This window comes from Gobius niger, assembly GCF_951799975.1.
Source record: "Gobius niger genome assembly, chromosome: 11".
Classification (NCBI taxonomy): Eukaryota; Metazoa; Chordata; class Actinopteri; order Gobiiformes; family Gobiidae; genus Gobius; species Gobius niger.
Genome location: NC_136862.1, coordinates 8,825,008 through 8,845,959, shown reverse-complemented (window position 1 = coordinate 8,845,959; position 20,952 = coordinate 8,825,008). Strand labels below are relative to the sequence as shown.

Here is a 20,952-nt window from a genome sequence, read left to right as displayed (position 1 = left end):
GAGCTGTCTGCTTGTGTTCCACCAACTCACAAAGCGTACAGAATGTCCCTGTGGCTAAGTCATGTTAAAAAGTTGATCCAGAGTAACTTGACTATTGCCGCTAAAGATCAATTTGGATCAGTCCCATGCTACAAAATAAAAAGAAGTGAAAGGGAAAGAGAGAGAGCTGTCTCTCCTCAGGCACAAAGACCTTGTCAGTGTCAAGAGTTTGAGTCACAGCCCTGTTCTTGAATTTGATGTCATAATCTAAGATGGAGGGCAGGGTACAGTACAACTCTATGGGAGGGAAAGAGTTTCGAAAAACTGACCAACATCACTCACATGGTTTTGAACATTGTCATCACTTTTGGACACCTGGAAAACAATAATTTCACCTTGAGTGAGATTTTCCGACAGCAAAGATGTTTTGTTTTATGACAGTTTTTGTTTCATGTGGATAGATAAAATCCTATGTGGTGGGTACTGTTCACATATCAGTATTTTATTGTTAATTATTTATTCATTTTGGTGAAATATATTACTCACTACATTAATCCTACAGTATGCGAGAGATGAAGATTTCTTAAAAGAAAAGGATTTATATTTGAATCACACAAGGCCATACATACAGCAGTATTATGTATTATCTTTTTAAAACTAAATTAAAGATGGAAAAATGCGAGTGGATTCCCTGCTGTGAACAAACACAATGAAACTCAACCTTGATTTGCCTTTTCTTCTTTCAAAAACTACAATATTTAACCCTAGCCTCAAAAGAGGAGCTTACATTGAAGTTTAATTTAAAAGGATAATATTAGATGCGTCTTTGATCGCAACATTGACACAAGGAATAACGTTGTGTCTTATGCACTTCTTCTGATCTCAGTGTCATCTCTCAGTGTTGGCGTAGGAGAGGTAACTTCTTCTCCCCAAGCTTTGTATAAACTAAAGAACAAAGCTTTTTCTTTTTATTCCCAGATTTTATCAAAGGACCAACTTTTGTTCCATCTCTGAGACCAAAAGAACATGAAAGTTGCTTGAGAGTTGAATATCCTGTCGGGGCATTGTCTCCAGTAGAGTGTATGGGCTGTCCTTGGAAGTGTGAGATGTGTTTCTTGATGACATTGCGATGGAGAGAGAGCGATAAAGCACACACACACTGAGAGAGAGAGAGTCATGTCTTTTCAAACTTTTGTGTTCTCTGTTCATTTCCATCAGACAAGGCCGAGTTACCCGCCAGATAAGCATCGCAGTCTTTAATGAATTTTAGCGGGCGTGGGCTGATAAATGAACAAGTGGGATTCAACAAATACGCAGATGAGCCGCATCAAAATTCTGACGCGTTCACACTGTTGGGAAACTTATTAGGGAGGGATTTTGTTTACATTTACTTGGACTCTGAATGTTGGAAGACCCATGCGTCAGTCCCTTCTTGGATCAGTGCTCAGTCATTGTGTCCTTGGGTAAAACACCTCACCCACCTTGCAATGTATGAATGTGGGGTGTAGGTGAGTGATTGGTGGTTTCAGGTGCGCGTTTCAGTTAATAAACCCAGAGTTAAAAAAATAAAATAAAATAAAAATTGTGAATATATATGTTCATGGGCTATTAGTTGTCCATAAATTATTTGTTGTAGTAGAGATTTTCAAAATGAACCCTCTGCACTTCTTGTTTGTTCTAAGAAGCTTCGGTGACACTTTATATTAAAGTGATAATCTGTAAGTTTAAATATATTCCCATTTTAATAGTTGCGTATAATGGATCGCCTGGGCCTGCAATTTGATGTAATGCAAGTAATATAAAATATTCCTCCATTTGCTGATTTCAGACACTGATCACTGGGCTATCACTGACCAATGTGACAAGCTTTCACTGTGAAGCGGAAAGGGGGAGGGAGCTTGATCGTTTACTTTTGAAAGTTTGTTCTTGCTCTCTTCATTTTGCATCATAGGAGTGGCTCTCTAGTCCAATCAGGAGGGGAGGAACTTGATGGTCTACTTTCAAATTTCACTCTCACCCTCTCTTCACTTTGCTGTCTTACAGACTATCACTTTAAGGGGTGCTCGTTTAGTATTAATACACATTAGTAGTTAATAGGCCACGCATAATATGCTTGTAAAGATATGAATGAGCTGCTTATTATACTATTATGTATTAAAGCAGTACTAAGTATCTCGTGCCCCTAGAGGCCATAAGCGGCACTACAGGTGCCGTAGCATGTTGCTTTTTTTTACTTGCTACTACGCTGACAGAAAAGGCAAAGGGAGAGAGGGATAATGTACATCCAATTACACAATGGAGATAATTTTTTCACTCAAACTTGCCTGTAAATACTGTTTAAGTGGCGCTCGCCCGCAGTTAGCTTTCCCGTTAGCCCGCTAGCTTTTTCTTTGTGATTCCATTAGTGTGCATTGGTGACTCCGACCCGGTGGCAGCGAAGTTGCAATTGTGGTTTTCTGGCCAGAGACACCAGGGGGAGATGGAAGACCCCCCAATCATCCCATTAACCCTTGTATTACCCCCAGAGGGACTACGAAAAGGATTTATGAAGGTAAACAAGTAACTGCTTTAACGTGCTAGTAGGCCATTGATAATATGCTTGTGAAGAATTTACTATAATCAACTACCTTGCTAATAAACCATGAATAATATGTGCATTCAAGGCTCACCCTAACTGTAACCATTATCCCAACCCTAAGAAGTTTACTATTCCTTATTAATACCTTAAAATACTTAATAAACACCCCTTAATATAAAGGGATACTGAAGCTTCGGATGATAGAAATGAAACTCAACCAACCCAGTCTAGTCAATGGCAAGCATATAACAGGCAAGCGGAAGTGACTACTCCAGCACAGCTAGCCACGGCTTTGAAAGCATCAAAATTAACAGTATTCACTAAGGTACTTTTTAATTTTGGCTTAGCTTCGTGTCCGTCTCAATTAAGGAAAACACTGATCATCACAGGAGCTGCCAGCCCAGTCCCACCAGTCACACCACTCTGCTGTTGTCTACTTGTTCTGCTCTAGGAAATAAAAGGTAGCAGCGGGGATCAGACTTGCCCTCTTTTCATGTTGGAGTTTGAGTAACAGCGGGGAAATATGAGTGTTTGAATATTTCTGCTAACCACTTAGAGCCGGACGGAGCTCCTTCTGAGGTGAATTTTATTTCCCACTTGAGTTTCTACGTAAGGGTTTTCTAGAGGACAGGAATAAGTGGGAGTCGGACAAAGCTTTGCTTTATCCCGAAACCAGTGGCTCAGGTCTGGATGTCTCTTGTGTACAACATATTGTATTTGTCAAGTTGGATTGCTTGTCAAGTTTGTAATGTAATACAGCTTTATTCAGTGGAGACATTTTCTTTCATAAAAGTTTGTTGACAGTGGGTTATCTTCAATATGTTGACCTTTACAGACCTTCCTGAACCAATGCTCCTGAGGCCTAAAACAAGATTTAAAACTCACTTCAGACTGTAGGGATGCCCTTACTCTTTTTCTCTGCATGTATGTGATAAGCTATGAAGTGTGGAACAGTGAAAAACATTAAATGCCCTGAACACTGAATGTCCATCAGTAAATCAGTCATTTCTTTTAATTTGTACAAAACACGGTTAATAACAGTATAAAGGGCACAGGGGCATGGAAGATCCAGTTTAAATAAGGCTGAAAACAATATCAGCAAGCCATCAGTGAAGATCTTTTTGACTGAAATGATAAGATGAAGTTGTATGGGCATAATAAAAGTTGCGTCTCGTCTGCTACTTGAAAAGAAGAAGAAGAAGCATGCGGGACAGACTGTTTATAATTGTTAAGAAGAAGACTGGTGGAGTATGAGCAAAAGATAACTCCAGTCCATTTAGGATAGATCGACTCGAGGGCTGTGTTCACGCTCTTTGAAAAGCTCGAAGACAGTGAAGGACTTAGAGTTGTTGATGGACAACTTGAGTGGCAGCGTGCGGCCCCTCTGTGTTAGACTTGTTTGCATGTTAATATTTTATGTGTCATCATTTAGCGGACCGTCAGCTCTGCGGTGTCAGGACTCATCATATTAATGTTAAATGGTGCTACTTAGGCGGGGATTTTATTCATTCTGTTTGATTGCGTGAGACATCATCACCACATGCACTGCTCTGCATTTAGATGTACTTTAGTAACCCATCATGGAGGGGAAGAAAGCGCTTTAGGACAAATTCCTCTGTGGGGACAATAAAGTGTCTCAAACCTTTATGAATAATAGATAAACATTGTGGTGAAATTGTATTTATTGTTAAGTGGCTTGATAAATGGATGTACCAAAACTTCTTTGTAAGATATAGCTAAAAGTGTGGGAAAATGTTCTCTCCCCTTCCCCCAATTGACTCTGTGCATAACTTCAAATCATAACAACGCCGCCCAAGAAGTGACTTCCTGTTTCGATCCAGCACACCAAAATAAAAGCACCATCATATGCATTAGTTCAGCAGTTCATTAATTCAACTTTCTTTCTGCCTAGCTGTGTGCTTTTATTTTGGCATCCTGGAATGAAACAGGAAGTTGCTTCTTGGGCAGCGTTGTTATGATTGGAAGTCATGCACAGAGTCAATTAAACTACAATCAACTTTAAATTGTCAGCTATTTAGTTGTGGTGCGTGAATGATCTTGGAAATATCTGGAAAAGTGGAAAGTCAAGTTTGTCAAGTAATTGCTGCCCTTGTGCACTGTAAATGTGTTATTCTAGTGGTTCCCAACCTTGCCCTGCATGACTATGAAACAAACATACACCACATTTTACTTTCAGAATTAACTTTTAAGCGCCCAATTGGGAAATCCTTGCCTCTAAACATTAGTCCTGTCCACTCCTATTCCCACTGCTTGTATTTTCTGCAAATCCGTCCTCGGCTGCATCCACCACTTGATTTTAGAAAGAAGGCATGCTCGACTTTAATGGTCCCTGAGAGTATTCATGCTCTATACATCGTCTTTTATTGGAATAATTTATATTCGGCCTCTTGTGAAACTCCTGACACGCCGCTAATCGTCACAATAGCTCTCTCGGCTGTCAGCGCTTTTTAAAGAAGCTCAACAATAAGCTCAACAATAAGCCTCAGCCATAGTCATAGGGGCGCCGTCAATTTCCAGAGATACATGGCATTTGCCGACATGCTACAGCACTTCAATGTCACTTGTGATTGCGCCGCCTTACCTGCTATGTCGATGTCGAGGTCTCTGCTGTAACTTTTCCAAAAATTTGCCTCTAAAATGCTTTGTCTACCGGCGCGAAGCAGCAGTTTTAGTTTGAAGGTCGGTAAACATTGTGTCAAAGAATTGAACGATTTGTGAACTGATGATAATTGTTTGCGGCGCATTCTGTGGAACTGTTGATGGAGCCACATGCCAACTTTGTATGGATGTTTTTTTCAATGGCTTTGCCTTGGTTGACGGAAAGAAAGAAGCAATTATTGGACTAACAGAAAAGAGAAAAATTACCTGCTACATTTCCCAACCCAAAGGACAGAGCGTTCTGTTTTTTTTGCCTACGTAGAATCAAGCAGCATAAGTCACAGTGTACAGTTTTTGTTTATTATGTATAATCAGCCATGTGCTAATAGGCTTTGGCACATTTTTACAGACATTGTTTGTTTTTGTTTTTTTCTCTTGCTGCGGTATCGGACTGGTACTCGGTATCGGCGACTACTCTGAACCTAAGTATCGGTGTCAGATGGGATAGGAGAAAGTGGTGTCATAAGAACAATACAGAGGACGGAAGTTGCTCATAATTGTTTGATATCAAACACTAACATTTTTGTTCAACTAATCAACTACTTTACTTTTTTTTTTACTTAGCAGTTGTAGTACTAGTCGTTCAGAATTAACCTGGTTTGTTTGTCCCTTGTTGTTGGTCAAGCATTTGCTCCGATTTGCTGGTTGTAGTTTGGCAATGGCGGCGGATACGAAAGTAATGGAAGCTCTTCAATTTCCTGGCTCGGCTCCCAAATGTCCAGAAATTAAAATTGAAGCCTTGGAATGTGCAAGGAATGCCCCCAAGAGCTATGAGGCTCGCTTAACTCACTACATACTCACACATTACATACGTCACGACCAAACGCTAGCGAAAATCAAATCCAATCGCTTCAAAGGAGTTCACCCCTCCCACCTGATAACGGACCTCAATTGAGAAAAGTCCAGACCCTTGTGCGAAACCAAGCATGCACGAGGGTATTCTCAGGAAAAATAAACACATTCATTGACAGATAGATTTTACCTTTAACTCTGAGCTGACCTGCCTGAGACTCCTACATGTGTACCTGCGCATGTTGCAGCTGACTTGCCCAAATGACGGTTTGAGCATCTGACAGTGGAGCTCCTTACTGGAGCACATCCAGGCAGCTCTTAATCACCGCCGTCTAGACTGAATAAATATTTGAAAGAGTCCACTTCTCTGCCTCTGCTCCTTGTGATGCTAAATCACCATCTTAGCACTTACCCGCTCTGATATCTCTTGGGTCCGTAGAGTCTGGTAATCATTTTTGACACATTAAGATGCTATTAGGGTGTAAATGCTTAGCGTGTAGGGCTCTAAGTTGGAGGCAAGAGGAGGATACTTGAGTTGGGATCCACCCCAGAGAGCCAATTAAAGCCGTGATATGTGATTTTCAACTGTGTGTGTGTGTGTGTGTGTGTGTGTGTGTGTGTGTGAGAACATGTGGAAGTATCCGCTCTGCTGATCCCCTGCAGTCCGGCAAAGGGCAATAGAAATTGTGATAATTGAACAGTATTGCCAAGAAACTTTTCAAAGTATTTAACTATTGGGCTTCAAACCACATTGTCTCTCTATATATTGTTTGATTGTTGTAACTTTTAGTGATTTTTTTGACGGTGTTAGTATTTCCTGTGTAGAAAGGAGAGCTGTCAAACTCCCACATTAAAGATTTTTTTTTGCGAATCCAACTATGCATATGATTATGAATAACACAGTGTTGGATTTGTCTTGCACTTTACAATCTTGACAAAGTGCCGCAAGGCTATTAGTCATTCACTTTCCCAAACACTGTGGCGATATGCCGTTTATTTTCTGCAATATCTCATGCTAATGGCTGCCAACTTCCTCTACAACCACAAAAAATTCCTCACGTACCACACTGAGACATGCATGGTGGGTGACGGGTCAACAAAATTCCTCAGGACCCAAGTTTGATTTGACTTGATCTGAGTCTAAAATGTCTAGACACCCAAAGCGCTTTACACAGTGCGGGGGGATTTGTACTTCATTCACCATCATGTTAAAATCTATTTGGTAATGTAAAACTATCTCTAAGTTCTTGGAGATAGTTTTAGGTTTTATATTCCAGTGGACTGCAAGGACATTGAATGTGTCATTGATCGTTCACAACAAGCGCTGTGTTTTCCAGATGTATGGTACATAAACACCTCCTGACTCACACCTGGAGTTTGTCCTGCTACAGAGACATAATTGGCACAAAGCCAGGGACAATTTCAGCAATCTCTTTAATGCGCCACACCACAGTGACCTTCAGAGAGGCCGGCTTTACCGATGTCTTTAACTCTCCGCTTTCTCACACAAAACACGCCGCTGAAAACTACGCATTGATGAGTCGAAAGTTGTCGGCGACGAAAGTTTCTTCCGGGGAGAAAAGGCACGAAAGAACAAAAAAAGATTATGACATAGCCAGACATGAAATCAAGTTGGAAAAAAAGAAATGAGACAAAGGAAGAGAAAAGGGTTTTTCTTTGTGGATTTTGCATTCTCCCCATGTCTACAAAAGTTTCCTCCGGGTGCTCTCCCGTCCCACCGATCTTGTACACAGGAGTCTTGCCAGAGTTCCTCTCCTGTTAAATGGGGACAAGTTTGTTGACACACCACTGGTTCCTAATGGATGTTGGATTAGTCTAATGAATGGCCCCATCAGAGTGAGAGCTGATGCTTCATATATCACTGTGATTACGGCCCACATACTGTAGCGGAAATGGCTCTCTCTCCGTGCTGGGTTATGTCACTGCCTGCTTATCGTAATTATACAAAAGGCAATTTGACAACATTTTGAGTTTTAGGTTAATGTGTGTGTTATTCATCCTGATATATTGCACTTTTTTGCACTTAAATGAGTTATGTACTTTCTTATATATCAGTGAACACTCAACATTTCAGTTTTATCTAATAGAAAATGTGATAAATTAAATGCTGCAACTTTTGGCTAAGGTAAATAAGAATTGGTAATAACAAACATAGCCATTCTACTGGAATATCAACTGGAATAGGAAACAGTAAGCCCCATTATTTCTTACCTTTAATTTTCTGAAAATGACTCACTTGCCTGCGCAATTTGAGTCATGTAGGTTTTTCTGTATATGTATTGTCGACATCCAGCCCCATGTAGCCATAAATGAAATCTAATGGTCTCCGCCTGTCCAGAGTCCTTGTAAACAGGAACAAACTGATGCACAAGAATATGATGTGCTCCGATGACGTTGAGGACTGAATAGACCCTTTGTACTTGTCCCATTACATTTATAGGACCTCCAGTAAAAGGTGCAGTTAATTTGAGTGTGTGCACTTAACAAGCTGCAGCTCAGCGGACATCACCCTGCTGTAAACTATGAAGGACCAGCCGCACGTGTCAAAGCAGAACAGGTCAAACCTGGGTTATTGGCTCAGATCATGTTTAATTAGAGAGGATGGCAGGTCAGATATGGTCCTTTTGTATGGAGAGGAGACTTTATCTGTAAAGGCTATATTGTTTTTTGTCTCAAAGTTTGGTTGTAGTGCCCTCCACTGGCAGAGGAGGGACATTTACATGCTAAAAACAATGAATGAGCCACCATTTTTTACCCAGCACCTTGTCAACAAACCGGTGATTAATGCTATTCGAGTGCAGTAGATAGAACTACTCAAAACTGTTTGTTTGTACACTTTATTGTCCCCGTAGGGAAATTTATCCTCTGCATTTAACCCATCCTTCGATGCCGCAGGGGCAACCCGTAAGGAGCAGTGGTCGACGGCCGTGCCGCGCCCGGGGACCCATTTCCATGATGTGGAGCCAGGCTGATGGTCAGAATCACCTGAATGCACATGTTTTTAGTGGTAGGGGAAACCGGAGTACCCGGAGGAAACCTGCGCAGACACGGGGAGAACATGCAAACTCCACACAGAAAGGCCCCGTCCTTTTGGGAATTGAACCCGGGACCTTCTAGCTGTGAAGCGGAGGCGCTAACCGCTGCGCTAGTGGCACAAAGTTTGAATAAAGCTAAATACTACTCCAGGTATGTTTTTGACAAGGGAACGTTATACCACTGTTTAATGTTACAAAGGTACAAAAGTTGAAATTGCATCCCCTTTGGATTATTGGGCTGAATTAAGAAGTCCATTTATTTATTTATTTGGTTGAATGGACTTAATTCGGCCAATTGATTAGCACGCGGTGAACATGAACGCTTTTCTTGTATTCATGAAAAACATCTAGCTGTTAACTTGGCTTTCGTTTTTCAACTATGGCAAACTTTTTTCTTCATTGTTGGTGCTATCGATCGTGTCAGTGGAGCGGTAAATTCTTGAGGTATTGACAACATTCTTTCCACTTTTCACGGCCTTCTGCCTTTGTTGCATATTGTTACATTGTGTACAACCACAAATGTGGGGATCGCTGCCTCAGGATATTTTCTGCAATGTGATTCACAGGCGTGAAAACAGAAAAACAGTCACTGCTGTCATGTTCACTTGGCACGAATGCACCCTTCACTGACAGCACATAATGACTTCAGTGCAACTATGTATATCCTTCATAAGTAATGTTCATAATTTGAAAGAATGTAGCCGGCTACTTGAGCTTTTGTGTCAGACCTTGGAGAACAAAAGCAACATTACCATTTTATTCTAACCATATACACTGCCAGTGGCGGCTGGTCCATTATGGGCGGTGGGGCGCCGCCCCTCCTATCAATTTTGCAAATGAAATAAAACGTTTCAAGTTTAGCAAAATCATAACTTTCTTATGTACAGGTGTTTTATATGAGTATATAGAGTGTTCCTCCCAAACTGTTCAACTTTGGGTTAATCAGTCCACAGAATATTTACATGTTATGGCCCACATGCTATGGCCAAGGTAACAGGTCTAGTTTTGTTGTCATGTCAATATCGTGTATTGGAAATCAAATGATGGTCAAAACCTGTCACTTATCTCTCAATGACATTTGATGAGTAATGAACCTGAGATAAAGTATGCAGTACATGCAAACTACACCATGATTTATATATTGATATCGTTTTTAAAGGACCTAACGTTTATGTATCTAAAATAAAAAAGGAAAGACAAGTCCTATTACTTTATGATTAAAATGAAAAAAAAAAAAAAACTTTTGAAGGAGTAGCCTCATTGCAGACTTCAGTGATCTCACATAATGCACTTTTAATCTTGTTTTGTCGTTTTAAGTTATTTTTCTCCTTATTAAGTTGTCAAATGCTTGTTGTGCACAGCGTCAAGTATAGTCGGCTTTTAATTGGAACCTAGCACCTGATTTATTTTTAATGACCCTCACAGCACATTTTCTTTGCACACAACGCATGGCATGCAAAACTCACATTCACTGCACATCCTTATCTCACATCTCATTGGCTCTTTTTCATGCTTTTCACACAATTGACAATTTGCCGGGATTAAATTTAGTTTGCCATCTGTGCAGCTGCGATAAGGGCGGGATAGTATGTAAAATATTTATCCCTCCGGGGGATTTTAGCTCGGATATATGTGTTCTGTAAAAATAATAGCATTGAGGTCTGAGGGAGAGGCTACGCACGAGAAGTAGTTTAAAAAATCTACTCTAATAAGCATTTCTGAACAAATGTAGCTGTGTACATACTGTATGTAAAAATATTTTTTATGGTAATAAGGGAGATCAAGATTTAATGGGATACTAACTGCCTTGGGATGCACAGTTTACTGTATATTTAAAGAGGCAGAAGTTAAAGCTAAACTTAATTGTGTTTTTCAATGGTTGAAAAGTTGCTTAAGCTTGGCCGTACACTTCATCCTTGGGCAAACATCTGACATTTCTGGTTGAACTTCAAGCTTCTGAAAATGCGTTGAATAATTCTACGTTTGTCTGGTTAAATGACTGAATATCGTCGAGCAAAGGACCACATTTTCTAGTGTAACATGAAGTTCTTTAACCATGAAAGAATTCTTACTAGAAGCTTCCCTAATGGACGAGGTGCATAGCGGCTCAAACAAAAGCCACTGAAGCGGTTTCTCTGTATTCGCCTGGTAGTCTTTCTAATGACCATGGAAACACAGCGTGGCAAAGGACTCGCATAGTTTCGCCAACACTAGTGTAGATTTAAGATTGGTGGAAAGAAAATTTAACTTGTGCAGCAAACTGTTTGATATAGACTGCAGCTTCTTTCTGAAATATGAGGGGAACATGTCGGTCACGGCAAGATGTGGATAAGTGGTAAATTAATGTGATTTTAATTCCATTTGGCAAGCTGTGTTCAAGAGCTTCTTTGCAATGTGTGTTCTTTTTTTGTATCATAGCAGTAGCATGGCCTATATAAAGCTCTATCTGCTAAAGTGTTTTTTTCCCCCCACTAACTTAAATCGCTTACCTTAATTATTGCTTCAGTTTGTCCATGGTAGATTGAATGAGACAGTTCATATGCTATCCCCATTCTTGTGAATAACTGCAACACCAAGGCACACATTTGGTGTCAAAGAAATAAGCCCATGCTTTTCACAACTTTATCGTCAGCTCTTACTCAGCTGCAGCACCATCCACTGGTGAACTCACCAACTTCTTCACACATTTGGGAAGCAATTCTGACACACACTCACTATCCGGTTTCGGACATTATGTGAACTCTCAATGATTTAAGAAGGTATGCTATTTCGTATTTGAGACAGGTACAGGTTCAGTGGAATTCCATGTTTAGAAACTATTGCTCTGCATTATTGTGCAAACTCTATATGACATACATTTACTGTAAGCTTTTCAGAGATTTACAATGGCATCGGGAGAAAGATTAATTCTCACAAACCCTTCCAGATCTCAGATTCTTCACGCGATAGAATACACGCTACAACCTTGTTTTGTCTGTATCTCTTTTACTATTATTACTACAGGGAACAACGTTTAGTATAAGAGGTTAAAATACCCGTTATAGCTATGTGCAGTTGGGAGAAGCAGATTTTTCCCTAACATGAATCCCTTATTTTCCTATTTCTTTTGCAAATTATATAGCAGTCTGAAATGAATAATAAAACGCCGAGTATAAAAGGCCTTCACCTTATATTCCCGCGGTTTGGGTCATGCTGAGGTAAAAGCCAAAGAAATAGTCCTCATGTGTTCAGCGGTGCACTTCAGCGGCACTTGAGCTTTGAACAATGCTGCGCAACGTCCAGAAAATAGAGCCCTCCAGAGGTTTTGTTCCAACTTTACCAAGAAGCCTTCTACTTTAATGATGTTTCTCTATATAAAATGAAGTGGTTAATTCCATCTTCCAATAAAACAAAACAACTTAAAAACGAATTTCTGAGACAATTCACTGTTATATGATGGGGTCAAACTCATGCTGGATAAAGCCGTCTTTGTTGGTGGAGTTTTTCATTTTTAGACACCTACGCATGCACTGTTCCAATTTTGTACATTGAAAAGAGTAAAAAAACTTCTGTGGCACAAATATATTACATTGATGGTAGCTACGAACTTTTGACATGTTTTGTAATGAAGGCCATTTGAGTGCTGAAAAGAGCTGGTGAAAGTGAATGGACTGTAAGAATGTGGAATAGGAATCACACGGGCCCCTTAAAGCAGTATTAAGTAACTTGTTTACCATAATAAATCCTTTTCGTAGTCCCTCTGGGGGTAATACAAGTGTTAATAGGATGATTGCGGGGGGGAGACACCAGCATCTCCTCCTGGTGTCTCTGGCCAGAAAACCACAATTGCAACTTTGCCTGTACCAGTTCGGAGTCACCAACACACACTAATGGAATCACGAAGAAGAAGCTAACAGGCTAACGGGCAAAGCTAGCTGCGGCCTATCGCCACTTAAACAATATTTACAGTCAAGTTTGATTGAAAAAAAATCTCTCCATTGTATAATTGGATGAACAATATCCCTCTCTCCCTTTGTCTTTTTTTATTTTTTTATTTTTTTTATTTTTAAGGGGTGTAGCATCCGGGCAGAGTTCCCCTGAGCATATGCCTTTGTATTTGTGCCTGTGACCCTGCTCCTTTTCCATCTCACTGTTGTTTTAATCCATGCCAAATTCTCCGCCGCTGACTGAAAAAGGGCCGTACAGCTGGCACCTCCCACGATCCACAGCGTTGATCCTATTCACAGTCGTCAGGATTTGGCTGTGTTTTCCTACCCCGTGGACGACATTTATGGCACTGAAAAATGAATTTACTACAGTGGTTATAAATGAAAGGGCCGTTTTCAGTGTGCTCGGTCATAGTAAATTGATAACCTGCCGTCTACCATACCCTGTGATCCATTATGTTTGAAAGCTGGACGTATTGATCACACAAACACACACACACATATAGCACTGAAGTGGGGGTCTCTATCACAGTGCTGCCGCTGAGTATGCCCTGAGGATGCCATTGACCCCAGTGCTGCCAGTGAAGTGGAAGTGAGTGATGTGGTAACAAAAGCTGTGACAGCGTAAATGGAGCTGAGAGTGAGCTCAGCGGCCGCGGTTCCTCTGCACTGCGCCCAAACTGCTACCAAGCTCCTCACAGCAGACTGGGAATGAACATGACACCCGCAATTAAACGCAAACATTTCGGTATTAAAGGTAATGGCTGTAAGATGTGCTTTTAGTGGTTTAACAACGGCATTCCAACTTCGTCATCTGACAGGAGGCAAACCCTGTCCGCTGTGTTTACTGCATACCGGAGCGGGAGCTGGACGATGATCGCCAACATCGGTGGCTTCTGGTGCGGGCAGCGGTTCAGTATGACTGAACAGTGAACACACATGGGTTTAAAGCAGCAGTGTGGAAGTCGTTAAAAAATTCATCCCCCACGTCAGGTCACAGGCCGCGGGCCTAATAAATAACAACGGCTTACACTTATTGTGCTTTTTCAGCCTGTGTCACACGTTTCTGCTACATATTACACATAGTCATTATTCATTCACTCCACACTCGGTGGCAGTAGGTTACTTGTGAAGCCACAGCCACCCTGGGGCAGACTGACCATCTACCACATGGCTATATGCTGTTTATGTCCTGATCTCTTATTATGTCAGTGCCCTCTGCTGGACACTTGTGGAATTCTTTCCTTTTTTAAATTTAGGCTGCCCCCTAGTGGCTCAAGTGAGCATTCTAGCTATTTCTTTTAAAAAAAACATAACGCAGCACAGGAATGGCTAGAGACTTACTTTTTTTTTTTTTACATACTTAGAAATTCATGCTCTACAAAGGGCCACATTAAATCATCTTGCAGGCTGCATGTGCTTTTGACACATGTGATATAATTGAGTTTAAAACTTTTAAGTGGTTAACCCAATTTTCTTAAAGTAAATGAACCCGTCCTCTTGGAATATTTGACCGCACACAAAGAGAAAAGTCCAGTATTTCCAGTATGTTAGCTTCAAATGCTTATAACAGTGTGGAAGACTGCGGCTTATACGAGTGCGGCCTACATATGATTTTTTATTTTTTATTTGTGAATTTTGTTGTATTCAGGTGCGGTCAATAGTCTGAAAATTGCAGTATCTTTGCCATCAGGAAAACCAATATTTCACTTGAGGATGTTGACAATCATGGGACATAAATTGGGCATGCTTGTGAAAAAAATTATAATAATCCCCCATCCCCTCCCTTTAAATGCTTATTTTGCTTATTTACTTTTGCAAACATTACTTTGACCTCTGACCAAAGTGTTCACAGACAGTTCCGACAATGATTTAGGACTGTGGCACTTCAAATAGCTTATCGAGTGAGGATGGTCCAGTTGGTAAGAACTCATCCCATGACCACACTTCACCTGCCCCCTAGCTATGATCATTGTGAGGGCCTCTGATAGGAGGGGGAAAAAAAGCCAAATCACTGATTGGTTCAATGAGGTCTACAGATAAAAATCACATTTGTATGGTGTTTACCGCAACGACAAGTAAAGTTTTGGAGTGATTACTTGCACAAACTTGAATTAGTCAGTTAATGGCAAAAGAGGGAATCGCACTGCGGGCCTGAACTGCTCTTTTCTGGTCTGTTCCCACCTGTCCACGAGTGTGAGCCGTCAAATCGTTTGCACTTCTTCGAAATCAACACGAAAATGAGGCCAGTGAGACTTAAATAAGCCCACACGATAAACAGGAATTTGGCAGACAACCGCCCGTGTGTGCCAAGTTAAATTTAATTTGGAACATTTAAACACCTCTCATCATTGTGATTTCTTCTGGCACAGCCTCTTGTTTTTTTTCATCCCCTCAATCTGATTCAAAGATGTTACAGCAGATGTGTCGCCATGGAGGAGGCCAGAGTTCACCCACCAGGCGAATGGCATCAAAGCGGCATTTTTTTCTGTGTGATTTGGTGAAAGCGATATGTCGTAATTGCGACAGTGCACAGCGGTCGTCTTTGGGCTCATTGTCTCAATCAAGCTTTGAATGTCATGGGAAGCGAGTGTGTGGGCCGAATGAACAAAAACAACTGCAGCGGAGAGCCATTTGCATATACGTACAATATGTCTAGTTATGAAGCGTGTGGGGAAATTGTCAATAAATCAGGCTGCCGTGATTGCTAATAGCTCGGATGCAGACAGCGCGTTCGTCTTTCGCGATGAGACACGGTGACATTGGCTCCCAGTTTTGAAAATAAACACCCCGCGAGAAAGTTGGAGTATAATCTTTCAACTAAGTATCATGTTCTTCTCAAATTGAAACACTTTTTTACCGCTAGCCCACAATGCTAATTTGTACCTTGCATACTACTCTAGCTCTTCCAGGTGTGTTGCATTACAGTAAGAAGTTGTGCATGTGGTCTAAACTTTGTCATGTTGGTGATTTTGGTGAAAACAAAACACCTTAATGTGACCACTGCAGGTGAATAGGGATTTTGTATTATTATTTAAAGCAGTACTAAGTAGCTCTTCCCCCTAGAGGCCATAAGCGCAACTGCAGGTGTAGTAGCAAGTTACGATTTTTTAATTTATTAATTGTCTTGGAGAGTAAATACTATGCTGACAGGAAAGGCGAAGGGAGAGAGGGTTACTGTGCATCCAATTATACAACGGAAATATTTTTTTTCACTCAAACTTGGCTGTAAATACTGTTTAAAGTGACGTTAGCCCGCAGTTAGCTTTGCCCATTAGCATGTTAGCTTCTTCTTCGTGATTACATTAGTGTGTATTGCTTTCTCCGCACCGGGGGCAGTCAAGTTGCAAACATGGTTTTCTGGCCAGAGACACCAGGGGAAGATGAAAGACCCTCCAATCATCCCATAAACACTTGTATTACCCCCACAGGGACTACGGAAAGGATTTATTAAGGTAAATAAGTTACTTGGTACTGCTTTAAAGATACCTGTTTGAAACGTTTGCTGTAGATTTCTGTCATAAATATAAGGAAAAATGTATTGCAAGTTTTCTGACATTTTATGTTTTCATATAAAAATGTAATGCCTATCTTTTCGACGACGAAATCAGAATAACGGATTGAGCCAGATTTAAAGGGCTATATGGAATTTAAAAATGTTAACATTATGTATTTTCCTCCCCCTACATGTTCCAGCCATGTCCTAATGTGTAGAGTGAGCTCAGACCCGTTCACCACAACTGCCTCTAAAATCCTGCACTGTCACTCAAAAAGTTGTTACTTCGGGTCCGAAGTGCCGTCATGCATGAGCTTAATACAGAGACTGCAGTTTACGCGTAAGACCTGAGGTGGCAGTAGTGAGCATAAAATGTCCAACTTGCATCTAGTCTCTTTAAGGGGACTATACAAAGTTTAAAACGGTTAAAATTATGTATTTTCCTCCCCCTACATGCTCCAACAATGTCCTAATGTGTAGAATGAGCCCAGACCCACAACTGCCTCTAAAATCCTGCACTGTCACTCAGAAACGTGTTACGTCCGAAGTGCCGTCATGCACGAGCTTAATATAGAAGGTACAGTTACACGTATGACCTGAGGTGGCAGTAGTGAGTATAAAATGGCGAACTTGCATCTAGGCCCTTTAAATTTGTGGTTTTATTTGGTTGATATATTGGTTACAAGGACTTTTTCACAATGGATTTTGTATATATTTTAAAATGTTAAAATAAGATGTTTTTTTTTTACATTTTGCCTTGTTTTTTCACATTTAAAACTCAGTAAATCAGGCTAGGAGTTGGATATTAAAAAATGCCTTTAAAAAAATCTGGAAAATTGGAAGGGGCTACTAACATGGAGATATTGTCACACCAACATGAGAAAAGTGCATTTTGAGAAAATGGCCTCATTTTATGGACAGACATTGAATCAGTGCAATATTTAAACATGTTGTTGTGATGATGAGGTATATTTGTTGTTTGCTTCCAGGTGAAAGCTTATATGTTCAGAGACCAATTTGGCTCAAAACCTGAACACATTTAGTTTTGCCTGTAGTGTCTCCCCTTAAAACATCAATTACAAAGCTAATTTACGGCACTAATCGCCTGGTCTTACTAATGGTTATATTAACCTCTGGCATTACTCACCTGGTCGAGCGCTTGTCAGTCACCGACATTTTCTCGATCGTTCATAGATTTTGATGTTTAATTGCAGATGATGAGAGTGTTATTTACGGATTCATATAAAGCAGTGATAATGTGCCCTTGGTCTTGATTTTTAATTGACTCCCACACATACACAACATACAACAGATGAATGGCAAAATAGCCTACTCCATGTCACGGCTTTTGTCTGGAACAGAAAAACACCTCAATATGCACTCAAATGTCTATTATAGTTGCAAGAGCTACAGTAATTAGCAGCCAACAGTCGTTATACTACAAATAACAACACAACAGTATAATTTTCTATCGGTCTAAAATTGCCAGTTTTCTCATTAAAGTTTGAAGGTTTATTTATTAAAAAAATTGCGAGAAGGTTTGAAACAATTAGGGCGACGATGTGCACTAAAAAGTTATTAAGCTTGTTAATTATTGTATTAAAATTTAATTAACTTTTGAAAACATGGAGCATTTTTTAAATCTTTCTCAAAGTATGATCCAATATTCATTCAATTAGGTCAGTTTTGGCCAATTATTTTTCTCAATATCCCAAACTCTTGAAATACGAGTGTTAACGTTAAGGTGTTGAGGTGCACTTGACTTCTGTGGAGGTTGTGGCTTGAAAATATTGAATTGTGACACTGAAATAGCTTTGAACATTTTACTTGTTGATGTCTGCATAACCCATGGCTAAAATAAGGAGATAATTATGGACAATATTTCATCACTTGGTACATCTTGACTTTGTAGAGGTTAATATAGCAGATTTTTTTTGGAGTGTGCCCGCATCTAAAAATACCCATTGGTTAGCGTCCTATTTTCAGCATTCTCGTCTCTTCTTCGCAGGTGCGCACAGGGGGACGTAGTGACACACACGGCATGGCTGAACCGGTCCAGCATCCTGTACGCCGGCGAGGACAAGTGGTCGGTGGATCCCAGAGTCAGCCTGGTAACCCTGAACCAGGACGAGTTCACCATAAAGATCGAGAACGTGGAGATGACGGACGAGGGCCAGTACGTGTGCGCCGTGCAGACCAGCCAGAGACCAAGGACCACCTCAGTGTACATCCTCGTACAGGGTGAGACGCACTTCTTATCTACACGTGTGGTCGTGGTGGTTTTGCATGAAAAGTCCAGCCTCCAGCCACAAATAACCTGACGAAGTCATTCGGATGAGAGGCAGAATGTCTCCCAATTCAAAACAATCCAGTATAGGTGTTGACCTCAAAACCTTTTATCTACAATAACATATAATATTGCGTAAAGAGAAAAAAATATCAAATCAAGTCTCATCATTTGGTGTTTGTATATCCCAATATCACAAGAGAAATTGCCCCCACTATGAAACATGAAGAGAAAATAAAGTGGGGTCAGGGCCACTTAGAGGTACTAGCCCACAAAGTTTGTCTACAAAACAAGTAAAAAAAAAAAAGCAGACTTTGAAAGGAAAAATGCATGTATTTAGTAAAATGTATGACATGTAACCATGTATTTAGCCACCAAATGTTGAAAAAGACTAAATCAAAAAAGCTTGATAAGAATTGGTCCTGAATATCTAAAACACCTAAATCCAGACTTGAGGTTTTTGTGAGATTGTTGTTTTGCTGAGACTTTCTCCATGTTCAGAGGTAGGGGTAGCTGTTGTGTAATGTTTCCTTAATGCAGAACCTGCTCCTCCGCCTGTCCCTGTTCTCCTGTTCCTCCCGCTGCCTCACATGCCTCCGGAGTCTGCAGGCCTCTGTGCTGCTGCCGTATGAGCCCCTCTGTATGTGTGTGTGCTGCTGGTGTGTGTATCTGCCTCTGCTATTGGTGTGTGTGGGTGTTTGTGCTGTGGAGCAGATGATGAAGTGACGGATGCCTGTGTTATTCCTGAGAGCAGCACACGAGGGCATAAGTGAACAAAGCTGAGCATGTCTCTCTCCCTCACGCTGAATCTCATTTCCTCATTCAGTGCTCCACTGGAGCAATTAGAGGCTAAGTGCCTTGCTCAAGGAGCGGAGGAAGGGAGGGGTGTTGCCCTTCCACTCGGTTAGGTGGGGTTAATGGGGAATAGCAGATGTCCTGAGAGTGATGTGTGCTCCTCAGAGAGAGGAGTGCAGTGCACGGTGAGCAGAGACCTAATGACACAGAAAACACTGCTTATTGTATATGCATATGGTCTGAGCCAGGGCCAGAGGGAGAAACTGGCTCTGTTCTGTGTTAAACAGACATATTTTATACTAATAGCACCTATTAAAAGTGTATTTTACAGTCTTCATCATCATAATTCCTATCACTCAGTCTGTATCATTGTATTGTGTGTAGCACCTATAGATTAGACCTTCAGTTTGAGTTATTGTTTACCAGTTCTTCTGCACAGCACATACAGTATATTTTACCAGACCCACTATCTGCTCTCTATAGATTGGCTTCAGTTTATCTGGCTTGGATGTTTTATCACTGCATCCCCAGACTGCTGGCACAGCTCAGAATGAAGTTTGAGAAAAACTGCTCCCAACTTCACAGGGCTCTTACCCCACGGTTTTATGGGACTTTAAAAGACATTAGCTGTGAGGCAAACAAAGATTTGCATCTGAAGAGATGAAGAGAGCACTGTACTGTTAAATCAATGAGTGGCCCAGATTTATGTCAGTAACTCTGCTTAAATGGTTGTACTCGTCCAATCATTATTCTATTAAACTTGAATAAAGACCAGTTTCTGATATTCTGCTCTAAAATAGTGTGCTCTGATATTTAGGTCTATATCATATGTCGAAAACATTTGTCAAATCCTGAGCCTAATGCAAATGAAGAACTCGCGCAATTTCATGACAATATGTCTATGATATATGCTGTTATTGTGCCATTTATTTCTCAGAGTAAACACAGTTGATTTGAAGACTTGATTTTATAAGCTTTACTTGATCTAAATTATATCATTCTTCAGAATTAGCAGGATTTGTTCTCAAGTGAGGACCATTTTTGGCTACAACTCTACCCGTCTCTGCTGAGGAGTACACTAAAAAGGCTATTGCCCTAATCATAACCATGTGATGTTGGCTATATTTAAGCTGCAGTAATTGAAGAGACCTTGGTCATTATTCATTACAGTGTGCGCATGTGGAACAGGTCCGGTCCAGAGGGCAGAGTGGAGCAGGTGCTCTGTCCCAGTCAAAACGTGAGACACTGCTGGAGAAGAGGAACAAAATATATAAAAATAGAATAACCGAAACCACTTTAAAACTTTTAAGGATTTTTTACATAAATATGAGAATTAAAAAGTTTTCGTTTCTTCAACAAAATCT

At 40.6% G+C, this 20,952-nt stretch overlaps 1 protein-coding gene across 3 annotated transcripts in view; it reads left to right on the top strand.

Annotated features, from left to right (window-relative positions):
• The window catches only part of ntm (neurotrimin), a 610,313-nt gene that overhangs the window by 538,833 nt on the left and 50,528 nt on the right, over nucleotides 1-20,952 (top strand). For all 3 annotated transcript variants that reach the window (XM_079565682.1, XM_079565681.1, XM_079565680.1), the window contains one exon: nucleotides 18,515-18,747. In XM_079565682.1, coding sequence (XP_079421808.1) covers nucleotides 18,515-18,747 — 233 coding nt within the window. The remainder of the gene's footprint in view (nucleotides 1-18,514; nucleotides 18,748-20,952) is intronic.